At 39.7% G+C, this 25,479-nt stretch overlaps 1 protein-coding gene across 1 annotated transcript; it reads right to left on the minus strand.

Moving 5' to 3' along the window:
- Window positions 1-429: 429 nt before the first annotated feature.
- psmd12 (proteasome 26S subunit, non-ATPase 12) lies at window positions 430-23,833 on the minus strand. Its single transcript, XM_039655659.2, has 11 exons — window positions 23,614-23,833; window positions 23,221-23,280; window positions 23,000-23,128; window positions 22,697-22,804; window positions 22,465-22,569; window positions 11,296-11,445; window positions 11,026-11,160; window positions 10,448-10,560; window positions 10,141-10,315; window positions 1,269-1,346; window positions 430-1,004 (listed from the first exon to the last, which is right to left on the minus strand). Exons 1-11 carry the CDS (start codon window positions 23,719-23,721, stop codon window positions 795-797), a joined length of 1,371 nt encoding a protein of 456 aa, XP_039511593.1. The 5' UTR covers window positions 23,722-23,833; the 3' UTR covers window positions 430-794.
- Window positions 23,834-25,479: the final 1,646 nt, after the last annotated feature.

The raw sequence follows: 25,479 nt of genomic DNA on the forward strand, positions 1-25,479 counted from the left end.
CAAGCCATAATACTAATAATAATAATGCTTAGAAATTATAATCCATGTGTATGGGCGTACAAGACTTGCCATTGTCAACTAAGTATGAAACTAGATATTATCTGTATAATCTTTTTATCTATAACATCCCTTCCATCTAGTTACATACACAGCAAACACAAAGGTTTGCATTCAGAGGTTATAACAGTGTAGTTAACATAAAAAATAAAATAAAATAAAAAATTACTTTTAAAAAAGTATTTTAATGACTTCCATTGATTATTTGCAAAACCAAATAAATTTACCATATCATCTTTAGTGTCTGGTGGAAGCTAAAACATGCTCATGTTATATAATGAATATTATATAAATCACCAAATTAATAATCAAACTAATAAATGGAATATGTTGCCTGCATTTCCCCTTAATGATAAATGAACAAACCCAGAATTATTTCCAAAAAAGTTTAATGTGCATGCTGAAGCAACAAATGAACACCAATCTTAAATGCATTTTTTTTTCTATAATGTCTGGAAGGATACAAGGCATTTATTTTATACAAAAGGAAATTGGGTGTCACTGCGGTAAGGAGGCTTCACATGGAGTTACAACTATAGTCAGAGTTAAACACAATACACAGTAATATTAAGTGCCGTGTAAAACCAATAACTGAAACTAATGTTGTTCTCAGCCACCTCGTTGTTAATAACAATTTGAACTGAAACAATGACAGCAAACGTTTATTTAACATTCATTAAATCAGATGTTTCAAGGTGAAATAAAAAGAAAATGTGTACCAAGGCCTCCAACAGCCTCTACTGGAGGTTGTGGATCATCTCTTCTTTGGCAATGAGATGAGTGGTTTTGTTGACCAGAGACATGAGAGAGTTCAATTTTTGAGACCAGTCATTCAGAAGATCGTTAGGGTCTTTAGGCCTTTGGAAATTAATGATACCAGCGAGGCGGTCCACTTTTGCATAGATGGTCTTATTGACCACCAGGTTTGATAAGAACTCCTCTGATTCCTACAAGAACGACAAACATGCAAGATGAATACTACAACATTTATTTGAAATGTTAAAATGCTTTAAATTCTGATGAGTTATTATTAAGAGCGGAATGGGGGAGGAACATGATATCATTAAATAACAAATCAACAGCCTTAATTAAATAATGTAATGCACCATTAAATAAATTCTTATCACTGTGACTGAAAATCCTTCAAATCAAGCAGAAAGCAGCATCGAAAAAAGTTCTCACAAAGTTCTCGAAAAAAAAAAAAAACTCACATCAATTGAGAGGTCAAGCAGTCCTGCCATTCTCCCCATTGTGATGCTAGTGTAATACTTTGCCATTATTCTGATGTTCTGGTAGTGGACAGAAAAACAATATCAATTAGCAATTGAATGACACAAAAAAAACATGCAAATAATAGCTAAAAAAACTAGATGAGTTCACTCATTTATTCACTATATCATAATTTAAATGGCTCACATACATGCATGACTACACAGGGCAAACAAACATAGTTCAATGTATTATTGTGTTGTTTGGCATTTTGTTATTTTTAGAAAAATAGTGACAAACTTTAAGAAAACAGACAACAAAGAAATGATATCTAGAATCTAGAAACACAAACGTTAGACTGAACAAAACATAACTCAATGTGTACACCGATGTTAATTTACCGACAGTGCACAGAGCAAATTATATGGCGTTATATTTGTAAGTCCAAGTTTATACAGTGAAAAAGGTTAACCTGTGACATACGTTAAACCAAAAATTCAAAGAGGGTGTTAGGACATCACCAAAAAAATTACAAAAATCATCTGGTCATTAGTAGGTCATAAAATTACCGAACAAAAACATATTAAACAAAATTCCCACCTATTAAATAAATCCCGCCCATTATATCCGACTGACATCTATATATAGGCATATAATAACATGAATGCGAATGAAAAAGAAAGATTTCTCGGATGCAGAAATTGAAGTTTTATTATCAGAAGTTCATTAAAAACGCCAAATCATTTTCAAGCATACATAATGGCCTATCAGGTCCTAAAAAAAGGAAGCTTGGCAGCATATTACAGACGCAGTTAATGGAGTTTCATCTGTTAATCGAACAGCCCCAGAAGTGAGAAGAAAATGGTTCGACATTAAGCTTGACAGCAAAAAACTAATTAGTTCACCTCGGAAAAATCGTATTCAAACTGGAGAAGGACCGCCATAAATCACCAGATCTGCTATTACTGGGTCTCATAATAAAAGTAAAAAGAAAAAACGTATGCAATTACTATGAAATATCTTTTCAAAATGCTGTTTAAATATGTACCCGATTAACAACATGACATCATGACTTTTGCGTAAACATATACGCCACTTTCGAGTCAGGTGGCGTGTTATCTCTACGCATTTTGAGCTATCCGCGTGTATGCGTATATGTCTACGCCATTAACGTCCGCGTCATTCCGCGTCTCTGTACACGCAGTCAAATCTCCAGTCATAAATGCCATTTACCCCAGTGACGGTTAAGTTTAGGGATGGGGTTGAGGTAAGTCATACCTTTTTTTTACCTAGGATGGTAAGGGAACAGTCATAAATGCCATTAACCCCAGTGACGGTTAAGTTTAGAGATGGGGTTGAGGTAAGTCATATCTTTTTTTTACCTATGGATGGTAAGGGAACAGTCATAAATGCCATTAACCCCAGTGACGGTTAGGTTTAGGGACGGGGTTGAGGTAAGTCATATATTTATATAACGTTAAGTCAGCGGCGTTCATAAACACGCTGAAAGGCGATTATGTGTCTTGATAGCACGCCAAAAATGGAAATACGAATTGGCGTGTCATACACGCGCTACTTCATGAGATCAGTCTGCGATTAAGGTGAATTAATGCAGCCTTATTAATGAGCAAAACGTTCGGATGTTAAGCGCACCATTTACGTGTGGCTGGGAGCAAGTGTAGATTTCTTGCGTACCAACTAACATTTGGAAAATATGAACATTTTAATGAATTCGAAAATTTACGCCAGAACCACTTTACACACGATTTACACACAAATTCGTTTTGTTCCATGTTTCATGAATGAGACCCCATGTGTGGAAAAACTTAGTTACACCTCATGATTTAAAGGGCACCTATTATGGCATTTAAAATGTTCCTAATATTGTTCTGGGAGTACCAAATAACAGTTTTACATGAATGCAATGACAAAAAAAAACCTTTTGTCGTCTTATAATATGCATTTATTTTTACCTGATTTGCTCACTGACTTCCAAATGATTCGTACAACGACTCATTTTTCCAAACCACTCCTTTGCGTGACGCTAATCGGCGGTAATTGGTCAGATGACCCAGTCATTTATTGTTTGTTAGCATAACGCATAAACCAGAGGTCTCAAACTCGCGGCCCATGATATTTTGTGGCCCCCTACTTGATATTAAAGTTTAATGTTAGTGCGGCCCGCCATTGCGTTTGCCGCGTTTTTTTATTATTAATATTTTTATCCCATATGGGCTACCATATATAGTCTCGTGACAGCTTACGGTGGGTTTGTTGTCAGTTGTCATAGACAACCACGAAGTACAAATATACTGCGCCTGGAAAAAATGAGCGCGTCGCTTCAATTATGAGGGCGCTTGATGCGCGCCTACATCTGAAACGTACGTACTTGAGCGTGCAAAATATGTGAGCGCGATATGTGAACAAGGCGAGCTACCACCACCAAATCAGGCCACAGCTCGCGAGCGACGTGTTGGATACCCCTGCTCTAAAACAATGTGAGAATAATCATTTTGAGCTTGTAATATGCGTTGTGTCTGAACGCGTTCAATGAAAGATATAGTTCATGATCTCGTTCATATTTTGGGCGAACGTGAACTGAACGTAGCCTACTGTATTACTGCCTGATGAAAGTTACAGTGAACTCGTTCATTCTAGTAGTGTCTGTGAACCGAGGAGCGAGGAGGCGTCGTAAGATCATTTAAAAGGCTTTTATGAGGTCGGTGAGGATGGGAAAATCTTACTGTGCAAACTTTGCCCGTCGACAAAATTATTTTAGCTATCTGTGGTTGTATATGGGCTGTGGCAATAATAATACCATAATAAAAAAGAAGCTCGCAGCAACATATGGAAAAAAAGAACTAACTAGTCCATTTTAAAATTTGTGAACTGAACTTTGAACTAGTTCATGTAATGAACTTGGTCCAACAGGTTGATATAAGAAGGTTTGCTTTGATATGTGCAAAGTCAGTAATTTTAGTAAAAAAGAGACAATATACATGTGTAGAAATAATTATTTGTATTTCAAAAGCAGTAATTGTTTTTCTAAGTATAATAAAAGGAAATATGCCTTTAGGAAAAAAAAGAAAAAAAAACATTCAATATAATAGTGTTGTATAAAGAAAATAAAAAGCAAATTTGACCATCATCACGAAGATGTTGTGTATAAGAAAAAGACAAAGTTTGTAAAATGAACTTCAACTGTCAGAAGGACAGCTCATGAAGAACCAATCATGTACAGAAAGGATGTTCAAACAGTTCAGGAACAGTTCAAAAGAAACGTTAATAATAAAGATTGAGAAGATTGGATCAGTTGTGCTCCATTTTTGGAATACTTAAATACAATTTTTTTTTTTTTTTTTTTTTTGTAATACTTGATGCGGCCCGGCCTGACCCAGACTCTATCTCCAGCGGCCCCCAGTTAATTTGAGTTTGAGACCCCTGGCATAAACGTATTGATAAAGCACTGCAGTACTACAAGACGCTCTATTCTTTGACAACTCCAATAACAGCGACAAACATTTCACATATTTAAAAATTGACATTGGAGACCTAGAAGCTGCGCTGAGCGTAACTTACACACACACACACACACACACACACACTTATTGTGCCTTCTCTCCTCGCGCCCCGATGCTACAAAACCGTTCAAAACCCATAAAAGCAACAACTATTAATAATACTTACAGGTTGTGATTCGGAGGAGGAAGCTGATCCATATACACTGGGTAAGTAAGTTACTGAGACCTCCTTCAGGAACCACCAGCTTAATTGTGAATCCACATTTGAATTAATTTATGTTTTTGAACGATCCATCATTAAAATGATGAGAACACAATCGGGCTATACTGTTGTGGTATTGTTGCAAATATGAACTCTAACCACCGATTCTTCACATGCTCGTCCCTGGTAAAACAAAGTGGCTGAACTATCTTTGCACTGTAGAACACAGCGTCTTCTCGACATGATGCTATGATGAAGTATTTGAATGTGTAGACTTCAAGTTTAATCTTCCGTCTGCGTGCATAGTAACTGGTGCACGGCCAATATAGACTCGTTTCAAAAACAATTCATTTCATAGACTCAGAGTCGACTCTCACTTTTGAAAGACAAGAACTTTATATACAGTGCACTTTCAGATATAAATCTTTGCAGGATGTTTTCATTTAGCTATATTCCACACCATATGAAGAGTCATTTTCAAAAATCCATGATAGGGGCTCTTTAATAGCTTGTAGAATCACCTTTAGTAGCAAGAATTGAAGTAATCATTTTCTGTGACTATCATTCTCACATTGTTGTGGATGAATTTTGGCCCACTTTCCAATTATTGTTTTCAATTATTGCGGGTTGTGGGCATTTGTTTATGCACAGTTCTCTTAAGGTTCTGCCACATTAAATTCACGTTAAGGTCTGGATTTTGACTTGGCCATTAAAACATCTTGATTATTTTCGTTTTCCTCACTAGTAAAAGTGTTGCACTTTTGCAAGTGAGCTTCTGGGTTCACTGTCCTGTTGCATGACCCAATTTCTGTCTGCCTGTCCAAAGGATATTGGTCCAGAAGTCATGGGCTATACAAATGGAGGAGTACAAATGCTCTAAAGCAAGGTTCGAAATGACCCGCACAGAATCCCGGAATCCCTTCATCAGAGGGACGGCTCCCGCCTTAGCCACAGGGAGGAGGTGGAGGCCAGGTGTAGCAGTGGCACAGGCAAATTCCGCTCTGAGACACCGGGACATAGACGGCCAAGTCCAAAAAGGGAGATGTGGGCCTAGGGTTGGGAGAAACAACACCCACATGGCAGGAGGCTACTCCAGCTGAACACCGGCACCTGGTGGTTTACAAGGAGCACCACCAGGAGGAAGCGGACAGATGTGCTCCAAGCCAAGCAAGGCTGCTGGATGAGGTGGGAAGTTGTGGAGGGGAGGAAGATCACTTGGAGCGAGCTGTTGAACAGAGTCCAATTTGCTAAGCTTAACCATCAGAGCTACATATGATGTCCTACCCTCTCCAACCAACCTACCTCTCTGGTTTAGAAAGGATACAGCCTGCCTCAAGTGTTCTGCCCCAGCAACACCTGAAACACATCCTGGTGGGCTGCAAAACCAGCCTTACACAAGGAAGATACACCTGGCAGAAGGTAACTGTCAATGCCGTGCCCCTGGAAGCCCAGACAACCATCCGCCAACCAACATCCTTTGTCCAGGAAGGAGAGAAACGGTCAACCAAGCTGACAGTCCCGTGGGAGGAAGCCATCGATAAAGGCATTTGAATGGAAAAGGTTGTGATATGCAGAGATGGCTGCCGAAGCAGAGGACCAGGGATGTAAGGTAAATGTGCTTCCAGTGGAAGTGGGCAGCAGGGGCTTTGTAGCTAGTTCCATCACAAAGCTACTAAAGGAGGTTGGAATCAGAGGACAGTCTCAACGGAAGACCATTAAAGACCTTGCAATTGCTCCCGAAAGAAGAAGTCACCTGGTTGTGGCTGAAGTGGAAGGAGACTGAATGGGCTGCCAAGTGACCTCATGGTGCCTCCCGAGTGACACACCCAGATCTGATAAGCCTGTGGTGGGCCAGCCTCAGATGAGGGTGTATTGTGATTAGGGGTGCACGATATTGACAAAAATGTGATATTGCGATATCGATAATGAATATTGCGATATCGATATTAATTTCGATATTTTTAAATGGATGTAAAACTACAAAAGTTATAGGAAAACACATCAAAAAAAGATTAATAAATAAAACAAGTTCTTACAACATAAGGTTTATTTCAACTGACAGTCATATTGGACTGGTACAGCATGAATATATAAATAATAACCACAGAACAGGACATGTTTTACTAGTTGTGTAGGCCTACACTACAGTGTAAAAGACAATAAGCAAGTCCACAGAACACACTATATGCAACATAAACGCCACTATATGCGTTTTCTTTAACCGGATAGCTATCTGATCGTGAAAAGACCAGGTGTAACTGCCCTGTGAAACGCATTTGTGACGTATTTGAATCTAATCGCTCAAACCACTTCAGGAGGTGGTCAGGGCCGCATTCCAGACTAAACTGGACAAATGTAAATGCATCTCGTTATTGAATAAACCACATATGTAAAATGTACTCCTTCCAAAAACGCTAAAAATGAGAACGTTACAGGCTTGTCATGTTAAGGCCATTTATGAGGACGCGCGCGACTGCAACACGCATCACCGCAGATCAGCTGAGCATCTCTTCATCATGCCAACGCGCAAACTATGGCAAATCAAAGTGAAAGTAAGTCGCAGATGCTTTTCACACAGTTCATTAAAAGTAAATGAACGATCTTATTTAACCTGATGATCGTATGCAACCCATAACTGTTGCTTTCGGGTGACGTACGTGCACTCCATTAAATCTGCATATAGCGCAGGAATTAAAGATCGTATTTTGATAAATCAGATATCCGATCAGTGAAAACGCATGAAGTTGCCAGGTGGCCTGATGTTTATGCTTGTGCGCGTCGAGCTGGCCGGGGCAAGTGTGTGTGTGGGGGGGGACTGTGTGGTAGTAGAGCAAGTGAGAAGTGAGAGAGAGACTGTGACGGCGATTAGCTTTGAAGCGAATAGCGACTCTTGAGAAAAACAAAGTGTCTCCCCTGTTCTTTCTGACCACTGTGGGAAATCTGTAGCATGAAAAGTTAAACCTCTCCTTGATTTCATGTTGTTTATGGAGAAGGAGAATCAGGAAATGAATCGGGGGAAATGAAACGGTGACGGACGCATCATAAACAAAATATTATGCATAAATATCGCGAGACTTTCGATATGTATATCGAGCAACGTGATATTGCGATAACGATATTGATTCGATATATCGTGCACCCCTAAAAGCCAGAGGTGCACAAGTGAGGATGTGTCATATCGGAGGCACTAGGCAGTCATCCCCCAATCCAACCCCACCCAAGAGGACATCTTCAATAACAGCGCTTGCTAAATATCAAGGGATTTTAACATCTAGTCCTAGTAAGCATACTCACATTGCCAGATCTACATAGCCTATAGTATCAAATAAACTTTCATAACTAGGGCTTGATATTAACCTTTTGCTCACTAGCCACTGTTGCTGGTGGTTTTCCAAAGCCACCTCGTTTTCACTGTCAAAATGTGGCTATCGATACCATGGGGAAAAAACTGTAATTTATGGTAATATCTCATAAATTTGCAGTATATTAGGTTGCTGTAACTTGTGCTGAAAAGATATTGACCTCAATTATCATGCTAAATTACTAGTCCCGGCCCGGCAGGTGTCAAAATACTAGTTTCGGCCATGGGAGGCAGTATGCGAGCGGGCAACATAACCACCAGCCTAACTGCAATACACAAATAACTCGCACGACTTGTAGGTGTCAGATTTACTTGAACCTGATGTCAATCGTGTGGAAAGTACAGCCCCATTTCAGTTTAGGGAAGATTTCAAAAACTGATTGGTCGATATTATGCACGAGGAATACATTTTAGTATCTTTCAACAGTGTTCATGTTCTTTTACCATTAGCTAGTAAAGATGATCAGTTCAAGTGCGCTATATCTGTTGTGTAACATTTACAAGCTCCAAAACGGTATTTATTGTTTGAATTGGCTTTATGCACAGCTGCACTACTTCCTGAACTTCAGCCAGCTCCTTGTTTCCGGTCTACCATTATTGGGCAAACTTGATTAATTCAGGCGTGTCTGATTATTGTTGCCGTGACTACTGAGGTCAGGCACACCTGAATTAATCAATTTGTCCAATAATGGCAGACAGGAAACGAGGAGCTGGCTGAAATTCAGGAAGTAGTGAAGCTGTGCATAAAGCCAATTGCATTATAAAATTAACAGAATCTGAGAGGTAAGATATTTTTTATATATCATAACTAACCTGCCCCGTCTAGTCTGTCGGTCTCTGTATCCTTTTCTGTGCGTGACAAAATTGATGTGTGGCGTGAGAGTGTGTGAAAAGTCTCACGGTGAATTTGTGAGAGTTGGCAGCTCTGAATGGTGCTAGCTTGGTCAACACCAGCAAATGCCATCAATCAAATTAATTCAAACTAACAATAAAAATGTAAAATGAACAAAACGAATACCATAAAACTAAAAATAATAGCCCAGGCTTTTATTTTTCCCATATCGTCGAAATGCATCGGCTTATATTTGAGACAGGCGTCTAGGAGACGGCCTTTATAATTTAGTGTTGAGATGTTTTTCATTGAGTCTCTAATCTCTAAAAATCTCCAAATGCTCCATGTGAAACTGCGGTTTTCCAACCTTTTATTATCGTGTCACTGATTTGATTAATATGCGCAAGGGAGAGAGCAAGACACCGCTCACTCGTGTTGTTTGAAGACGCGAGTGTGCGCGTATGGCCGCAGAACCACACGACCATACAGCCCATCTTCAGTGCACTGAATGAGTGAACACACATCTCCCTGAAACTGGCCTAGGACAGGGCTCAAGTGTAGACATGGTCTAGCCCATAAGGGTCGAGCCAAACAAGCAGAAGTTCCTCCAGGGTGTAACTTTGTACATGACAACCTTTTCAGCTCACTAAGCCTTCTTCACGAAATGACAAAACGAGATATTGGATGTCTTGGAATGAATTGTGTCAATAGGTCTAATTGAAGAATTTGAATGAATTCTGACTATGTTGTTTCCTACCGGTCACTATTGTGACAGAGTATAAAACCTAATATTTCACTAACTTAACCAACATAAATCAAAAAAGGCATAATGTTTAAGTGTTAGGGAGGTATAAGGAGTAAAATCCATGCACTCAATTTGCAAGAAAAAAATTGGGATTAAATGGGTTAGCCAAGTTAAACTTGGCTTCAGATATCTGCAAAAATAAGCTTTACTCACATGTTCTACCACTCTATTTTTCAGGTCCTTCCATCTCTTTTCTCCATCTTCAGAGTAGGTGAAGACATCAGTGTCAGGAGTTTCCATGGAACCCTCCCTCAGTTCCTTTCCATAGTCCTCCACTACAGATGACCAGCGCATCAGCTCCATGGTGGTGAATTGTTTTAGGAGATCCCTGCCAGGGAAGAATGAAAAAAGATAAAACACCACACCTGAGTTTACTATTATTCTTGTGGCTGGCTGGCTGACTGCTGAAACAGATCTCTGAACTCTTGCAGAAAACTCCAGTTTGTTTTGGCTCATTTACCTGTATTTGGGTATTTCCTCCAGTTTCTTGTCAAGGCTGATTCTATGAACTAAATCAGACTGTTCATTGTCATAAGGAGCCAAAATCACGTAGAGCACCACACTTTTGAGAGCCTAAAAGATACATGAGAGACCTTTTCAGTTTTAAAAAGCACTAGATAGCAAAAGAAGTGACTGTAGCTATGTTTTCATCCAAGTTGTGAATTTATCTTGACGGAAAAATTTGAATATCGCAAAAAACATTTGCGAATAAAGCAGCATATTGTACGTATTCAAGAGAACAAAACCGTCCCTTCCTAGAAAATTGGTGCAAAATATCTGTAAAAAAAAAATGGAAGTTTCTGCAATCGGGGAAGCCACAGAGTGTGCAGATGAAACACAATAAAAAAAGGTGTCATGCTATCTTGCATTCGGAGGCCTGGTGTTTGGGAATGCATTAATGTAAAAGAATATACCAACATGCGGATAAAAATTGAAATAGAAAATGTGGATTGAAACATAGCTAGCGTTTCTTTGCATTACTAAGCTGAACAGCAAAGTTAAAAAGAAAAGGCAAGGATTTAAGACAAGACAAGGTACCTGCTGCCATTTAGATGCGTCTTCTAGTATACAAGGAGTGTCATATATGGCACGGTAATGTTTGCATATGGACAGGTAGGAGCCCTCGTGCAGATCAACTTGAATCATCAGATTATAATATTTCAGTTTCAAATCCTAGAAAAGCAAACGTTCATGTAAATGGTAAAAAAAAAAAAAAATGAATGGACATCCCACCAATATTATAAACTGAAAACAAATCAGAGAAATACAAGAGCAGAATCAAAGTTTCCTCAAAAAGAGGATAAAAACCTCAGTGCCCTCATCCTGGAAGAACTTAGTGTTGATCTTTTTGCTAATGATCTGTGTGCGAATGTAGTCCTTCACAGCAATGCAGAGCCTCATCTGCTCCAGAATGAACTCCGCCTTCTCCTTCTTCTCCATTGAGCCATATGTCTCCACCTGCAGAGAGCGAAGGCATGAGAAATTCCTGTTCAAATCAAGTGCGAAGTGTGCTTGAGATTTAACAACAAATTAAAGCTAATGTCGGTCGCCATGTTGCCCCTCCATCTTGAACATTAGCCAAAGAGGGACATACCCGTTAATTCAAGCTTCGCCTTTCGCGTTTACGTTTGAGTTAAAACTCATGGACGAGGTCGAACTGGAAGCCATGTTAATCTTGGACTGCATTGGCCACCGTAGGAGTTAAAACGAAATCGGAATTGAGCGAAACAGAAACTAATATTCACTGAATGGTCAAATACCTTTTCACCACTAGATGGGGGTAAAAATCACAGTGCAGCTTTAAATGAACAGCTCTTTAGTTTGTAATGCCAAGATCATAACAGTTGTATAAATACATACAATTTTGTACATTAAGAAAGACATCATTGTGTTTTGGAAGAATGTCAATGAAATTGTAAAATATGTAGTGGATCTTGAAATTCCATTGACTAGTTTAGTTTAAATGAACTAAAATTATTAAATATTTGAGGTAAAGCTGAAAAAAAAATCATAGAAATTATAACTTTAATAATTTGATGCACTAAAATGACAAACTAAAATAGAAATAAATGTAAACATAAAAATCTAATAAAAATGGCAAAGGAAGATAATTAAATTACTGAAACTTAAAGGTGCAGTCTGTAAGAATGTCAATTACTGGTCAAAATGGGTACTGCAGTCCAATTCAAAATATCAGAGCTCATCGCAGGGGTGATAGTAGAAAAAAATCCTGAGCCTGAACTTTTTTCCCTGGGAGGTAAGCGGCCCCTAAGCCAAGAGATATATGCCCTGATCAACATTTGTCAAGCGGGATCCAGAAGTGTGCTCCCCTGGGAGAACATTTTGATAAATACAGGTAGTCCCTTAAATGATTCTGGTGACTTTTGTAGATATAAATGGACATCATTCAGACATGAAATGAACAAACCCAATACAAAGCCTATATTACAGTAGCATATTTGTGTAGAGCACCAGAGCTCCTGGGACCCTGGGTCTGTTTATTAATCCATCCCTGCTTTTAACTAGTCATTTACCTGCGTACTTATTGCTTGTATAGTGTACTAAGACTATACAACATCCATAACAAGAAAGGTCAGAGCGTGGCAATTATAATTCTCCAAAGTAAACTAGGAATTCATATAGCCTAACCATAGAAAATAAGGACGCATGAACAAGGAGATATTCATTTTAATGCAAAATATGCACCATTTATTTTAAATATATTTTTTAAACAGTTACAGTGCAACAAAACCCTATGTAATGGAACACTCAATTTGAAGAGCTCTTTTCCAAAACGCGATAAACGCCATTTAAAAAAAAATGTCATTCTGCTGTGGACAGAACCCTTTCGCTGCTCCATCAACGTTTCATGCCAAATCGCTATATTTCCTTGTTTAAAATGTACTGCAAGGTACAGTTTCTTTCCAAACCACGATAAGCCCCAGCCCTGTTTTTAGCCTAAACACGATAAATCCTCAAATTCAATGAGCGCTCTACACAATCCAGCACGGCGGCACTCTGAACAGAGGTTTATTATGTTCATTTATTCCTCAAAATGAGTCCTAGTTTTCTAGTCGACTAGTAGTAGATCATTTAAGCCATTTGTATTATCAGTAATCACATATATTGATTTAAATAAATGGGAGAGAAACCATATGAGCGTTTTTAATTGCCTATTCCGCATTTCAACGTATGCAAAAAGCTTGCCACAAAGAACCGGCAAAAGTAATGATTATGCATGAAACATTTGAATTGTTTATTAATAAACTAGTGTTTTCTGTCAGTGTCAGCAACAAAGATAAAGTTGATGATGCTTACTCGCCATCTTCGCAGTGAACGCGCATAGGCATATAGAAACGCATACTTCGAATTAGCCTACATACGCAGAGAGTTGCCAATTTATTTTAGTTTTTAATTGTTTTGTTTAAAAGTAGATATTTAAAGCTTTCTGTAGCCTAGTTCTCAGGCCTGTGTGAGGCAAGCATCGCGGTGTTTCGGTTCATAATGAGACGCGCTCCGGTTCACCTGCGCGCCTCTGTGTCCTGATTATATTGTCTGATATTTACTTCTAATGTATTAATCCAGTCAATTTGTCGATGAAACATTTATTAAAATGAAGATACAATTTATATGAAACGAAATTTACAAGCTTTCTACAAAACAAAACTTAATAAGTGGTCAAAATCATGTCTGACGCACTCCAAATATTTTCCGATATTGGGCAGCTTTTGAATTTTGATCCTATCTTACTAATCTCATGCGGTTCCCTTTTCATAGCCTACTCAACATAGATGAAATAATAAAAATAAGTAATGTAATATTATTAAAAACAAATGTGAAACGTATATTTTATGTTTATTTTTTTTTATTTATTTATTTTTACTTATATTTAAGCGTCATGCTGCTCCGCTTTGCTCACATGTTATGTAGCCTGTGTGTTTGTGTGTGCATGTGCTGGAGGGGTGCCCATCCCTTTTTTGAATATCGTTATCATATATTGATCATTTTTAATAATTCGTTTTTTTCATGCATATGTTGAAATTGTTACTATTTGTTTGAGGTTGCTGCCTCAAAACAGACAGATGCGTTAGGGCGAGTTTATCCTCCGCTAATTTCTGACACAGAGTGACGAGTGGATGAGCGATTGTAAATGACAGATCGAACTCGGCAATGAAGGAGCACAAGCGAATTTTTAAATCAGCCACACGATCGGTCATTGAGGGTCGGATATCTGCTGTGGCTGTTGCCCCCGGCAAACGTGAGGTGTGTTGAATCGCTCGGACAGCTGCTTGATGACTAAGGTCTAACTCGTGCCGTGGCAGCACTTTTTTCCCGCTAGTTCCATATAATATTTTCCTTGCACACAAAGTGCAGAAACATGCTCCTGGTTGCCGGAGTTTTTGACACCAGCTTCCAAAGGGCTTTTCGTCTCTACCCACCTCTTCTATCCAAGACCAGTGCCATTTATTCTTTATGCCTTTATCGACAAGTTTGGTGTCTTCCCCCGGCTTCATAAAGTTGCGCTCCATGACTTCGGCTAGATTTCGCGCTGCCAGTGTGGAAAACGCACAAAAAACTGATCGCACGTGAAGTGACTACTGATTCAATTTGATTGGCCAAAACCCAAGACCAGCCCCTACCCTATTGCCGATTGGCTGAAGTAAGGTTACATATGTGGTTTAGTGCATAGACATAATATATACATGTCTATGGTTTAGTGCGCGAACCTGTTTTTTTTTTTTTTTTTTCCCCAGACACGTATGAACGCCGGAAATCCGGCGTGGCACCGGAGCGCTATCAGGCATGTCATCGTTTCTCCAGCTACCTGCTCCTCAGACTCAAAGCTCACGCGGGTTGCCAGTTTGACCAAACGCAACAGGAGCGAGTGCAATGGAAAATGAAAACTGGCAAACAGCAGTATCACAGACCAAAACAAAAACAAACATTCCAGCCTGGAAACACACATTTAAAAGTAAAATGACTGGCTGTAGAAGTGTTTTTCAGAAAAACGAGTATGTGAACATGTTTCCTCAATATATTAGGGCTGCACGATTAATCGAATTTTAATCATGATCACGATTTTGGCTTCACACGATCAAATTTGCGTGATCAAGCGATATTTAAAAGGTGTCATTCTATTCACAGAACGCTACGCATCAAAGCGAACGTTTTTTTTTTCTTTTGCAAAGCCAATCTAGCGGTCCTAGATTGACACATCTGATCACGTGCCTCCATTACCCCTTTTCAACCAAAAAAAGAACTGGTTCGGAACAGATGCTGGTTCAAAGTTGGTTCAACTTGCGGACCGCTTCAGAACCTATTTGTTTTTCCACTGACTAGAGCGCCCAGGGAACGACGTCGTTACGTCGCCATACGTCTTAGCTAGAAACGCTTGCAAATACAACATTACTTTCGGATTATCTCTAACTCGCGTACCAAGAAAGCTTTAAAAACAATTGAAATATCTTAAAAATCTTTTCATTTGATATGTAATCTTTTCTGATAAGTTATGCATCCCTGTCTTTATGCATTTTTTTCTTTCCATTTATTTGTTCTATATTGTGACTGTTTTCTTCTTTGCTTATAATGTCTTCAATAAAAAAAAAATTACAAAAATAGAAACGCTTGCGTTAACTTCAAGCATAACAACTACAAAGGCGGACTCCATTGTGTTTCGGCAAATGTTTCTCTTGGCTTTGCGACCCTTTATTATGGTCAGAAAAGATGTTTGGAACACATCTAAACCCGCCCCAGCCCCCAACATAAGCATGACGTGGTAAAAGAACAGTTCTAGTCCAGCAAAGAGTTGGTGCCGCTTTGGAACCAGTTCTCCTGGCCGAGAACCGGTTCTTTGGCGGTCGAAACACAAAGATCTGGTTCGCGCACAGGCACCGGCTCCGAACGGGCTCTCAAAATACTTTGGTGGAAAAGGGGCTCATGAGCCCCAGTGGGCGCAAGTGACAATGCACAGGAGAGACCGAGTGTCCAAGAGCACACTCAAAAGTGCGCAAGAGATACCAAGTGTGTCTGTGTGCGAGCGAGAGATACCGACTGTGTCTGCGCCCAAGAGAGGCCGAGAGTGAGCTTTACTAAATTGCATTTGTAAATGGGTACATACTACATAGTGATATATAATTAGTATATAAGAGGCATGAAAGTTCGATTAATGAACTCCAATAATCAGTAGGCCTACTACAAACTAGGGATGTCCCGATCCGATCCACGGCATCGCGCCGATACCGGCCCAGAACGCTAGATCGGAGATCGGAGGGGAGAAAAAAATATGAGCGATATCCAGTTTAGCGGCGCAGCCTGTCACGTGATGATTGTTGTGTTTAAGCACACGCGCGCAGAGAATCACTCTCGCTTTTGCGCACGGATTCTAATGTAATCGGATGATTCCACAAAAGCTGCATTTCAGTCTTTTCAGAAATTCATTGGCTATCAGAAAATAGCGTAATTTCATTCTCTATTGCAACTGGATAGATAAACTGTCACTCAAAGAGAGAGCGAAACTGGCGCGCGTAAAGTTTGAAGCGAAATTTACACGCGTGACGCGCGTCAGAATCAAAATCCGTTGGCGGTCATTGTTTTTATGTCGACCGAGCATTCATCAAGAGAGTTACCGCTCTGTATTTACTCTGGATAGCAGAACAGCGGCGTGGGGATCATCGTCGCCGTATATTTGTGTCCACCGGACCCTTCGGAGCCGAACCGTTTGGCGAGTTTCACCATTTGCTCGCTCCAGGAGCTGCGCTGGATGACGGCCGCTGTCAGCGGTACTTCCGCCTGTCACGCGCCCAGTTTGATGACCTGTTGTCCCGCATCTGAGCGAGGATCACCCTCGCCCGGCCCCTCATCCATCTAATCTAGCTGTCATTTATTTTTGTTTTGATAATAAATAGAGCCAGCCTTCAAAAGTTATTAACCTGTCCTGTGATTTTTTTCTCTCTCTCACGTCCAGACACGAATGTATGCACATATGTTGATATATATATATAGCGCGCTATGTATGTTATGCGCGCAGTATGTCTCGCTCTAGATTCCGGGAGATTTGAACTAATTTGCGGGCATCAGGGAGACGCTATCAATATGCGGGAGACTCCCGGAACTTCCGGGAGACTTGGGATGTCTGTCTTTACAACATAATACTATTTCTAGATATGGAATGAATAACATTCAATACAAAATGAACATGTCTCCATATAGAGATAATGTTTTAAGTGATGAAACATTTGCTTTGTTGTGCATAATCCCACCATGCATTTAGTCATATTAACAAAATAATTTATTGAAGCATCCAGACACTTCACCACGTGAACAAGCAGCTAGGCTCCTGATTGGTTAACGCGGCGCGAATTCACGCCAAAGTTCAGATTTTTCAACTCGGGCGGCAGACGCGAATTCGCGTCAAACGCGTGAATGCACAACGCTCAATTCGCGCCATTCGCGCCAACTTGACGCGCGAATGAGGCGTATTCGCGTCTTCCGCGCCGCGCTCCACGCCTCATTCGCGCCGCAGGAATTTTTCTTGCATTGACTTAACATTGAAATCATTCGCGCCTGACGCCCTATTCGCGTCCGGTGTGAACGTAGCATTAGTGCGTCGAAGTTGTGATAGCGCTGTCGGCTAACGCGAAATGCTACTATTTACATTCCATGGATGTTTATTCATATATACAATTGTTTTGGACTAAAAACTTCTTCAAATTGGATTGTATGGACGCTTTACAGTGAAACCAAACCATTTTTGTTGGAATGTGGACTAACAGATGGCTAATTGGTGAGTTTCTTCCAGTTTGTGTTGGTTTGTTTTGGCTGTTGGTGGTCTGACAAAGAGACAGATTGTGCCCGCTGTGTTGATTGTATCTTAAAATGGTTTACGTCGTTCGAATCACGAGTTTCTCAGCTTTCCAAAGATATGTATTATGTTTACTTTTGTGTTTGTTTTGTTTTGTCTTTCACAAAGTTAAACCTATAAACCACCCTGTGGGCCGTATACGGCACGTCGGACCACGAAAAAAAAAATATCGGACTAATATCGGTATCGGCAAAACCCAAAGGTGCGGCATCGGTATCGGTATCGGAAGTGAAAAAGTGGTATCGGGACATCCCTACTACAAACATCTTGTTTTGAACAATTGTATTTGTTTCCTTCATCCAATAGCGTGTGTGGAAAAGTGTTGGTGACGGATATGTCAACACACTGGCACGCTGATATGAATTTGCTGTCTGTGCACATCTTTTCGAGAAGTGATTTTAGCCCAGGAAAGATTGAACTTGTTAACTCATTTTGCCCACTTATGCTACATATTCAGTTTGGCACAAAATGTGATGTAGAGGTAACATTATGCATTCTAACTGTTTTTATTTTATGTAACCATCTTTTGTCATACAATCTTCTGTCATTTCGTTGTAATCTTTAATAAATATAACTATATAAGTTACCATTCTGATATCACACATTTGATCCATGGTAATGCTTGGACACACATCAACATCATAAAAACCATAGACATCTACAGCAGGATAGTATACCACGTTAAAATAGCCTAAATTATAAAGTTATGAAACTTTATTTTGCCCTCAGCCAAAACGATTTGCCAAGGAACAAATTACAGATTAATGAGACCAAAGATCGCCCGTTAGATATACACAAGACGAATTATATATCATGTTTAACCACTAGACATCAGAGCCAGCGGCATAGATTTGAGTTCGATGGATGATGCCTGTGGTTTGATGCGGCTGTGTCGACGCATAACATAAGTCATAAATAAACGTATCTGATTGGCTTACGGGTAACCAATGATTTTAAACTTCAGAGAAGCGTCCCCTAGCGAGAGAGAAAACACTTACATTATGCCCATTATGCCATTGAAGACTCTGTCTACAAAGCAAAGTGAAATGGCAGAGTCTGGTATTACCAGGCTATAAATAATTTGCAAGCAGCTAAAATAAAGCATACAAAACATCAGCTAAAATTATCTATAGGCTATAAGATTATGATCAGAGCATGTGCATGTTTGTCAGTGATTTATTTATATTAGGTGATTATAGTATTTAAAGGGGACAGACCTACGCAAAGGAGGTGCATATGAAACGCCTTGTAAGAAATACTTTCCTTTTCAGGAAAAGTATCGAAATCGCAATTCTTGACTTGGTATTGGTATCGAAACAATAATTTTGGTACCGTGACAACACAATATAGGAGCGCGTCCGTCTTTGGCTCAGCAACAACCACAGCGTTTGAATCTGGCAGATACGTCACGTCACTGTACATTCGCTCCTTAGTGGTCAGCTGCTGCAGAGCATAGTGGTGGGCGATACTGCGAAATATATAGGGCAGAGGTCTCAAACTCGCGGCCCGCGGGCCGCAAAATTTTGTGGCCCCCTACTTGATATTAAAGTTTAATGTTAGTGCGGCCCGCCGTTGCGTTTGCCGCGTTTTTTTTATTATTATTATTTTTATCCCTTATGGGCTACCATATGTAGTCTCGTGACAGCTTACCGTAGATTTGTTGTCAATAGTTGTCATAGACAACCACGAAGTACTGCGCCTGGAAAAAAATGAGCGCGTCGCTTTAATTATGAGCGCGCTCGGTGCTTGATGCGCGCCTATTTGAAACCTACTTGAGCGTGCAAAATATGTGAGCGTGATATGTGAACACTAGGCATAAGGCGAGCTACCACCACCAAATCAGGCCACAGCTACTGATAGCTCGCGAGCGACGTGTTGGATATCCCTGCTCTAAAACAATGAATGTGAGAATAATCATTTTGAGCTTGTAATATGTGTTGTGTCTGAACGCGTTCAATGACGATAGTTCATAAACTCGTTCATATTTTGGGCGAACTTGAACTGAACGTAACCAATTACTGCCTGATGAACGTTACAGTGAACTCGTTCATTCAAGTGTTTGTGAACCGAGGAGCGAGGAGGCGTCGTAAGATCATTTAAAAGGGTTTTATGAGGTCGGCGAGGATGGGAAAATCTTACATGTCTGTGCAAACTCTGCCCGTCGACAAAATGATTGTTATCTGTGGTTGTATATGGGCTGTGGCAATAATAATAGCTTAATTATAAAAAAGAAGCTCGCAGCAACATATGGAAAAAAAGAACTAGTTCATTTTAAAATTTGTGAATTGAACTTTGAACTAGTTCATGTAATGAACTTGGTCCAACAGGTTGATAAGAAGGTTTGCTTTGATATGTGCAAAGTCAGTAATTTGCCTGAGACACTATACATGTGTAGAAAGAATTATTTGTATTTCAAAAGCAGTAATTGTTTTTCTAAGTATAATAAAAGGAAATGTGCCTTTTGGGGGAAAAAATTCAATATAATAGTGTTGTATAAAGAAAATAAAAAGCAAATATGACTATCATCACAACAAAGATGTTGTGTATAAGAAAAAGACAAGGAAAGTTTGTAAAATTAACTCCAACTGTCCGAAGGACAGCTCATGAAGAACCAATCATGTACAGAAAGGAATGTTCAAATTCAGAGGAACAGTTCAGAGGAAACATTAATAATAAAGATTGAGAAGATTGGATCAGTTGTGCTCCATTTTTGGAATACTTAAATACATTTTTCTTTTTTGGGGGGGGGGGGTGGGGGGGGGATACTTGATGCGGCCCGGCCTGACCCAGACTCTATCTCCAGCGGCCCCCAGTTAATTTGAGTTTGAGACCCCTGATATAGGGTCAGTATTGCCGATAGCAATATGATAATTTTTACTTTAAAAATACTTTTGAGTAGGGGAGAACAGTATGTCATTATTTCTGAGGTGAATGAATGATCAATTCTTTAGGCAGTTTTTTTTTATTAATGTATTGAAGTACACACAATTATTAGTTAGTAGTAATTTATATCATAACTAACCTGCTCTGTCTAATCTGTCGGTCTCCGTATCCTTTTCTGTGCATGACAAAATTGATGTGTGGCGTGAGAGCGTATTAAAAGTCTCACTGTGAATTCATGAGAGTTGGCAGCTCTGGATGGCGCTAGCTTGGTCAACATCAGCGAATGCTGTCAGTCAAATTAATTCAAACTAATAATAAACATGTAATATGAACAAAACGAATACCGTAAAACTTCAAATAATAGCCCGAGCTTTTTTTTCCCTCATATCGTCGAAACGCACCGGCATCAGACAGGCGTATATGACTATGAGACGGCCTTTAGAATTTAGTGTTGAGATGTTGTTCATTTAGTCTCTAATCTCTAAAAATCTCCAAATGCTCCACGTGAAACTGCGGTCTTCCAACCTTTTACTATCGTGTCATTGATTTGATTAATATGCGCGAGGGAGAGAGAGCAAGACAGCGCTCGCTCGTGTTGTTTGAAGACGTGAGAGTGTGCGCGAGTGGCCACAACTCACAACCCCCCCATTTGGTATGGAATATGACTAGATTTTTTTTTTTTTTTGACAAATGGCACCTTTAATATCAGACGCTGCTCCTTGGCGAGTTGTGTCAGTGAGTCACGTGATGACACAACAACGAATCACAGCAGAGCAGCAGGAGGGGGAGGAGGAGCAAATGGATGAGAAAGCAGTGTTTTCTCAGGATTATAGAGGTAGAAGACACAAGCAAAGTATAGTGAACGAATGTAGAGATATTTAAATTAAAATATCGATTCAATTACAGTTGTGTCAATCTGAAGCCCCTTTCACACAGCGAGTTGATCCCAGGAAATTGCCGGGAAATTGCCAGAACGTCTTCTGTGTGAACGCAAACACGACCTGGGATTGAGTCTGGGATTGATCCCGGGTTGGGGACCTAGTAATATTGCCGTAATCAGTCCCGGAACGCGCGCTGTGTGAACAAAAGCCAGGACCAATGCCGTAAAGGGTGCGTCATAATGATGACGCTCGTGCCATCGCGCGACTCTGTTGCTCTTAGAAGAAAGTTTGTGTTCGTCATCAACAAAGAAAGGACGAACAAATACCTGCAAACTGGAGCGAAGCAGAGACCAGGAGCTCCTCACTATCCATTCCGTACTGAAGCTGAGATCGTTCACTAGCTTTGTGGAACGGTATGCGCGTGTACATGTTTTCGAAGCGTCCGTTATACGTCTCATCCTGACGTCATGTGTCTTCCCGGGATTTTTACGGGTTGTGTGTGTGAACGCACTCACAGATCCCGGCAAATCACTTGCAGTGTGAATGAACCGAAATCAAACAATCCCAGGACAAACGCTGGGTCACATTTTCCGTGTATTTTCTGGAATCTCTGTGTGAAAGGGGCTTGATACAAATGCCAGTATTGGCATCGATATTTAGATCGATCCGCCCACCGAGCGTGCCAAAATCGAAATTGATGATGAGATGTAGTGGAAAAAGAGAATATTACGTTGTTACATAACCCCGTCCTCCCCATCACGCCCCACCCACCCCAAAGCCCCCCCATTGGTAGACGTCGCCTAACCCTAGCAGGTGTCCATCACTGAATATTCCAGTTAGTTTGAGACTCACCTGAAGTTCCTGGAGAATGGATGCAGCTTCTTTCACCTCTCCATTTTTTTCTTTGATACAGGCCAATGTTTTAGTCAGCCTGGCACGCTCAATCTCCACATATATCTGCGAAAACATTCATATTTACTCAGCATGATTAAGGAGTAAAGCTGGGCATTACAATGGAGTAGAATGATCCAGCTTATAAGAAATAGATCTGGTACCATAATCTAAAAAAAGAAGGAACTGAGACCTTTCCAGCAGTGACAGTGCGTAGCGTGTCGATGAGTCGGAGTTTGATTGACAGGTCACTCTCAGCATCGACATATGTATAACATTCCTGTACCATCTTTGCAACAGCCTGTAAAGGAAAGTTATGAGAATTTAAACTGGGAATTATTTCTGGGAAACCAATGGTAAAACGTCTTCTAACAAGTTATTTAGAATACACATATTGGAAATCAATATATATTATAGTCCAGGTTGTTGAAAAACACATTTTTATTTGGCATCTTGACCTCAATCACTGGCTCCATGTTTATAGAAGTTTTCCTACCTGCTTCAACTGGCTTCTTCTCTTAGACAGTAGCATGATGTTTTCGTTCAAAGCATCCCAGTCTTTGGCTTCATAGCACATCTGAACTATAGCCACCAAGATCCTGGAGGTGGACACCATATCTGAAGCCTGGACAGAGGTAGCACAAATGCAAACAAAAAGCAATGCATTTTAGAGTTAAGATAAGAATAGTGAAGCTACAAGCACAGTAAAACACTTACAGTTCTTGTTTGCTTCTCTAGTGACAGCAGACTCTCGACGGCCTCTTGTAGTCGGCCATCCTTAAAAACAAAAACAAATTATGTTAAGGTTTCTTCATGGCATGTTGTTTTGCTAAAGCTCATATCATTGTGCATCCAGCACTAATTGTCGATGAAAGGTGAAATATTAGGCATGATCAGTTAATTAAGTATCTTTGGCTAAAAACCTAATCAGACACCTATTTTGACAGCAATTTCCTGGTAGGTTTACATCTGCATGCAAACAATCGTTTTTCATTAAACGGATATAGTGGTTTATATTAACTAAACCAAACACATAGTTTAACCCTGAAAATTATTTGATGAACGTTAGCTTTAGCACGCAGCATGACTCAGCCGCTCATTCACACTTACTCTGGCCATTTTCTCACACTCAGGCAGACGCTGATCCACAGTTGCACTGTAGTCAACCTCCATCTTTACTATCCGTCCATCTGATCGTTCAACTCTATCCTCAGTCATTGTTGCTGCAAATAAAACGAAGAATTCGAAGAATTAATTTGTTAACTTCAACCCGACCAGCTCGCTGTAAATCTTCTTCTTTTTCTTCGTTTAGCGCTTGTTGTTTGACGGTGGACAAACCAGATATTCGTGCATTACCGCCTCCATCTGGACAGGAGTGTGAGGCGTCGAAACCATAGACTGTAGAACGGTAGAAACGAGAGAGAAAAAATCTTTATCACGCTATGAGTGCTGTATTCAAATGTAGATTATGCAATGTTTTTCATAAACACTTTTTGTTATTAACGTTACTGTTTGAAACTCTCATCATACCCTGATAGCAATCAAAAGTCTAAAATTAGAAATGTTGAAGTCTCAGGTCAGGACCAAAAAAATGTTAACGTTAATTCAATCATTGCTTTCGGTATCAACAAATCAACATACCGATAGGCCTATGTATTTTCATACCTCCCCGCACCCCATAGGTATATACACTAGATGTCGCCTTGAAGAGCCGCCATCTTGGAACAGGCCTCCACATTAATGCATCAGCGTCAATGCAAAGGTCTAACGGAAATAAAATGACCATAAATCATCATGAATGCGATTTTCTTGTTGTTTTGGTTCGTTCCAATGGTCCTACATGTATTTATCATTGATTCCAGAAAAAATAAAATAAAAAACATCATACACATTTTTTAAAACATCATACACAGCACAAGTCCGCCACCATCAATTAATTCGAATGACAACTAAAAGAATGTCAATTAATTCGATAATTTCTATGACAACACCCCTGTTCCAAGATGGTGGCGGTTTTGACGCATGCTTAGAACCCCAAGGTGACGTCTAGTCTATATGTCCATACTGTATACCTGCGCACCCTGCTCACTCAGACATCACATGGTCATGGTCCCACTCAGACATATTTTGTTGATCCTGGATCAACATTCCTGTCCCAAAATGTAGCCTAGTCCTTACCCAATCCCTACCCCTAAACCTAACCCTACCCATGACTTTTCCATAAAATCATAAGAGGTTAATGACTTAATTCACCCTGGTTCTAAGCCTAAACTTGACAAAAACTGTAAACCTGTACCTCAAATCTGATCCAGTAACATGTGGTACTTGGTGAAATCATGTTTACCGTCATCAGACAGTCACAGACAAACCCTTAAAGTTTCCCCTGAACCAAAACAAAGAGCTTCCCTTACGGAATGAAAATATATTTCCTATATATGAATGGTCAATATTTATGGTTTGACAGTTTGAATATATGCACAGAATAATATATTGTGTTAATAATAGGCCTGTATTGAATAATACTTCAGGAATCGCCTCTTTTCATAGACCTATTGAAAATATGTAACAATATAGTTACTAATATGTAATAATATTTTATATTCAGTAATACACTTCATATTATGAAACTTAATAACTTCATGTATAGATGGGATGAATACTGGTAAAGTGGGACACTTTCTGATCATTTATATTCTGCATACTTTTTTATTATGATCCAAATGTCTTACCCACTCATATGATACTTTTCTAAATAGCTTAATAGATACTATTCTAAATAGCTTAGTATAGCTCTACTATACTATACACAATAGAAAAGAAAGAAACATTAAACACAGGATGAATGACTCTTCCTTAAACACACAATTTTCAAGGCTCTACTGTCAAACTAGGACACCTTTATTGGCAAAATGGGACACTTAAAACACATTCAATTGTTATTTAAGTGTAGGCCTTATAAATGAAATACACAATAAC

Source organism: Pimephales promelas, chromosome 8, assembly GCF_988280905.1.
Source record: "Pimephales promelas chromosome 8, fPimPro1.hap1.1, whole genome shotgun sequence".
NCBI lineage: Eukaryota > Metazoa > Chordata > Actinopteri > Cypriniformes > Leuciscidae > Pimephales > Pimephales promelas.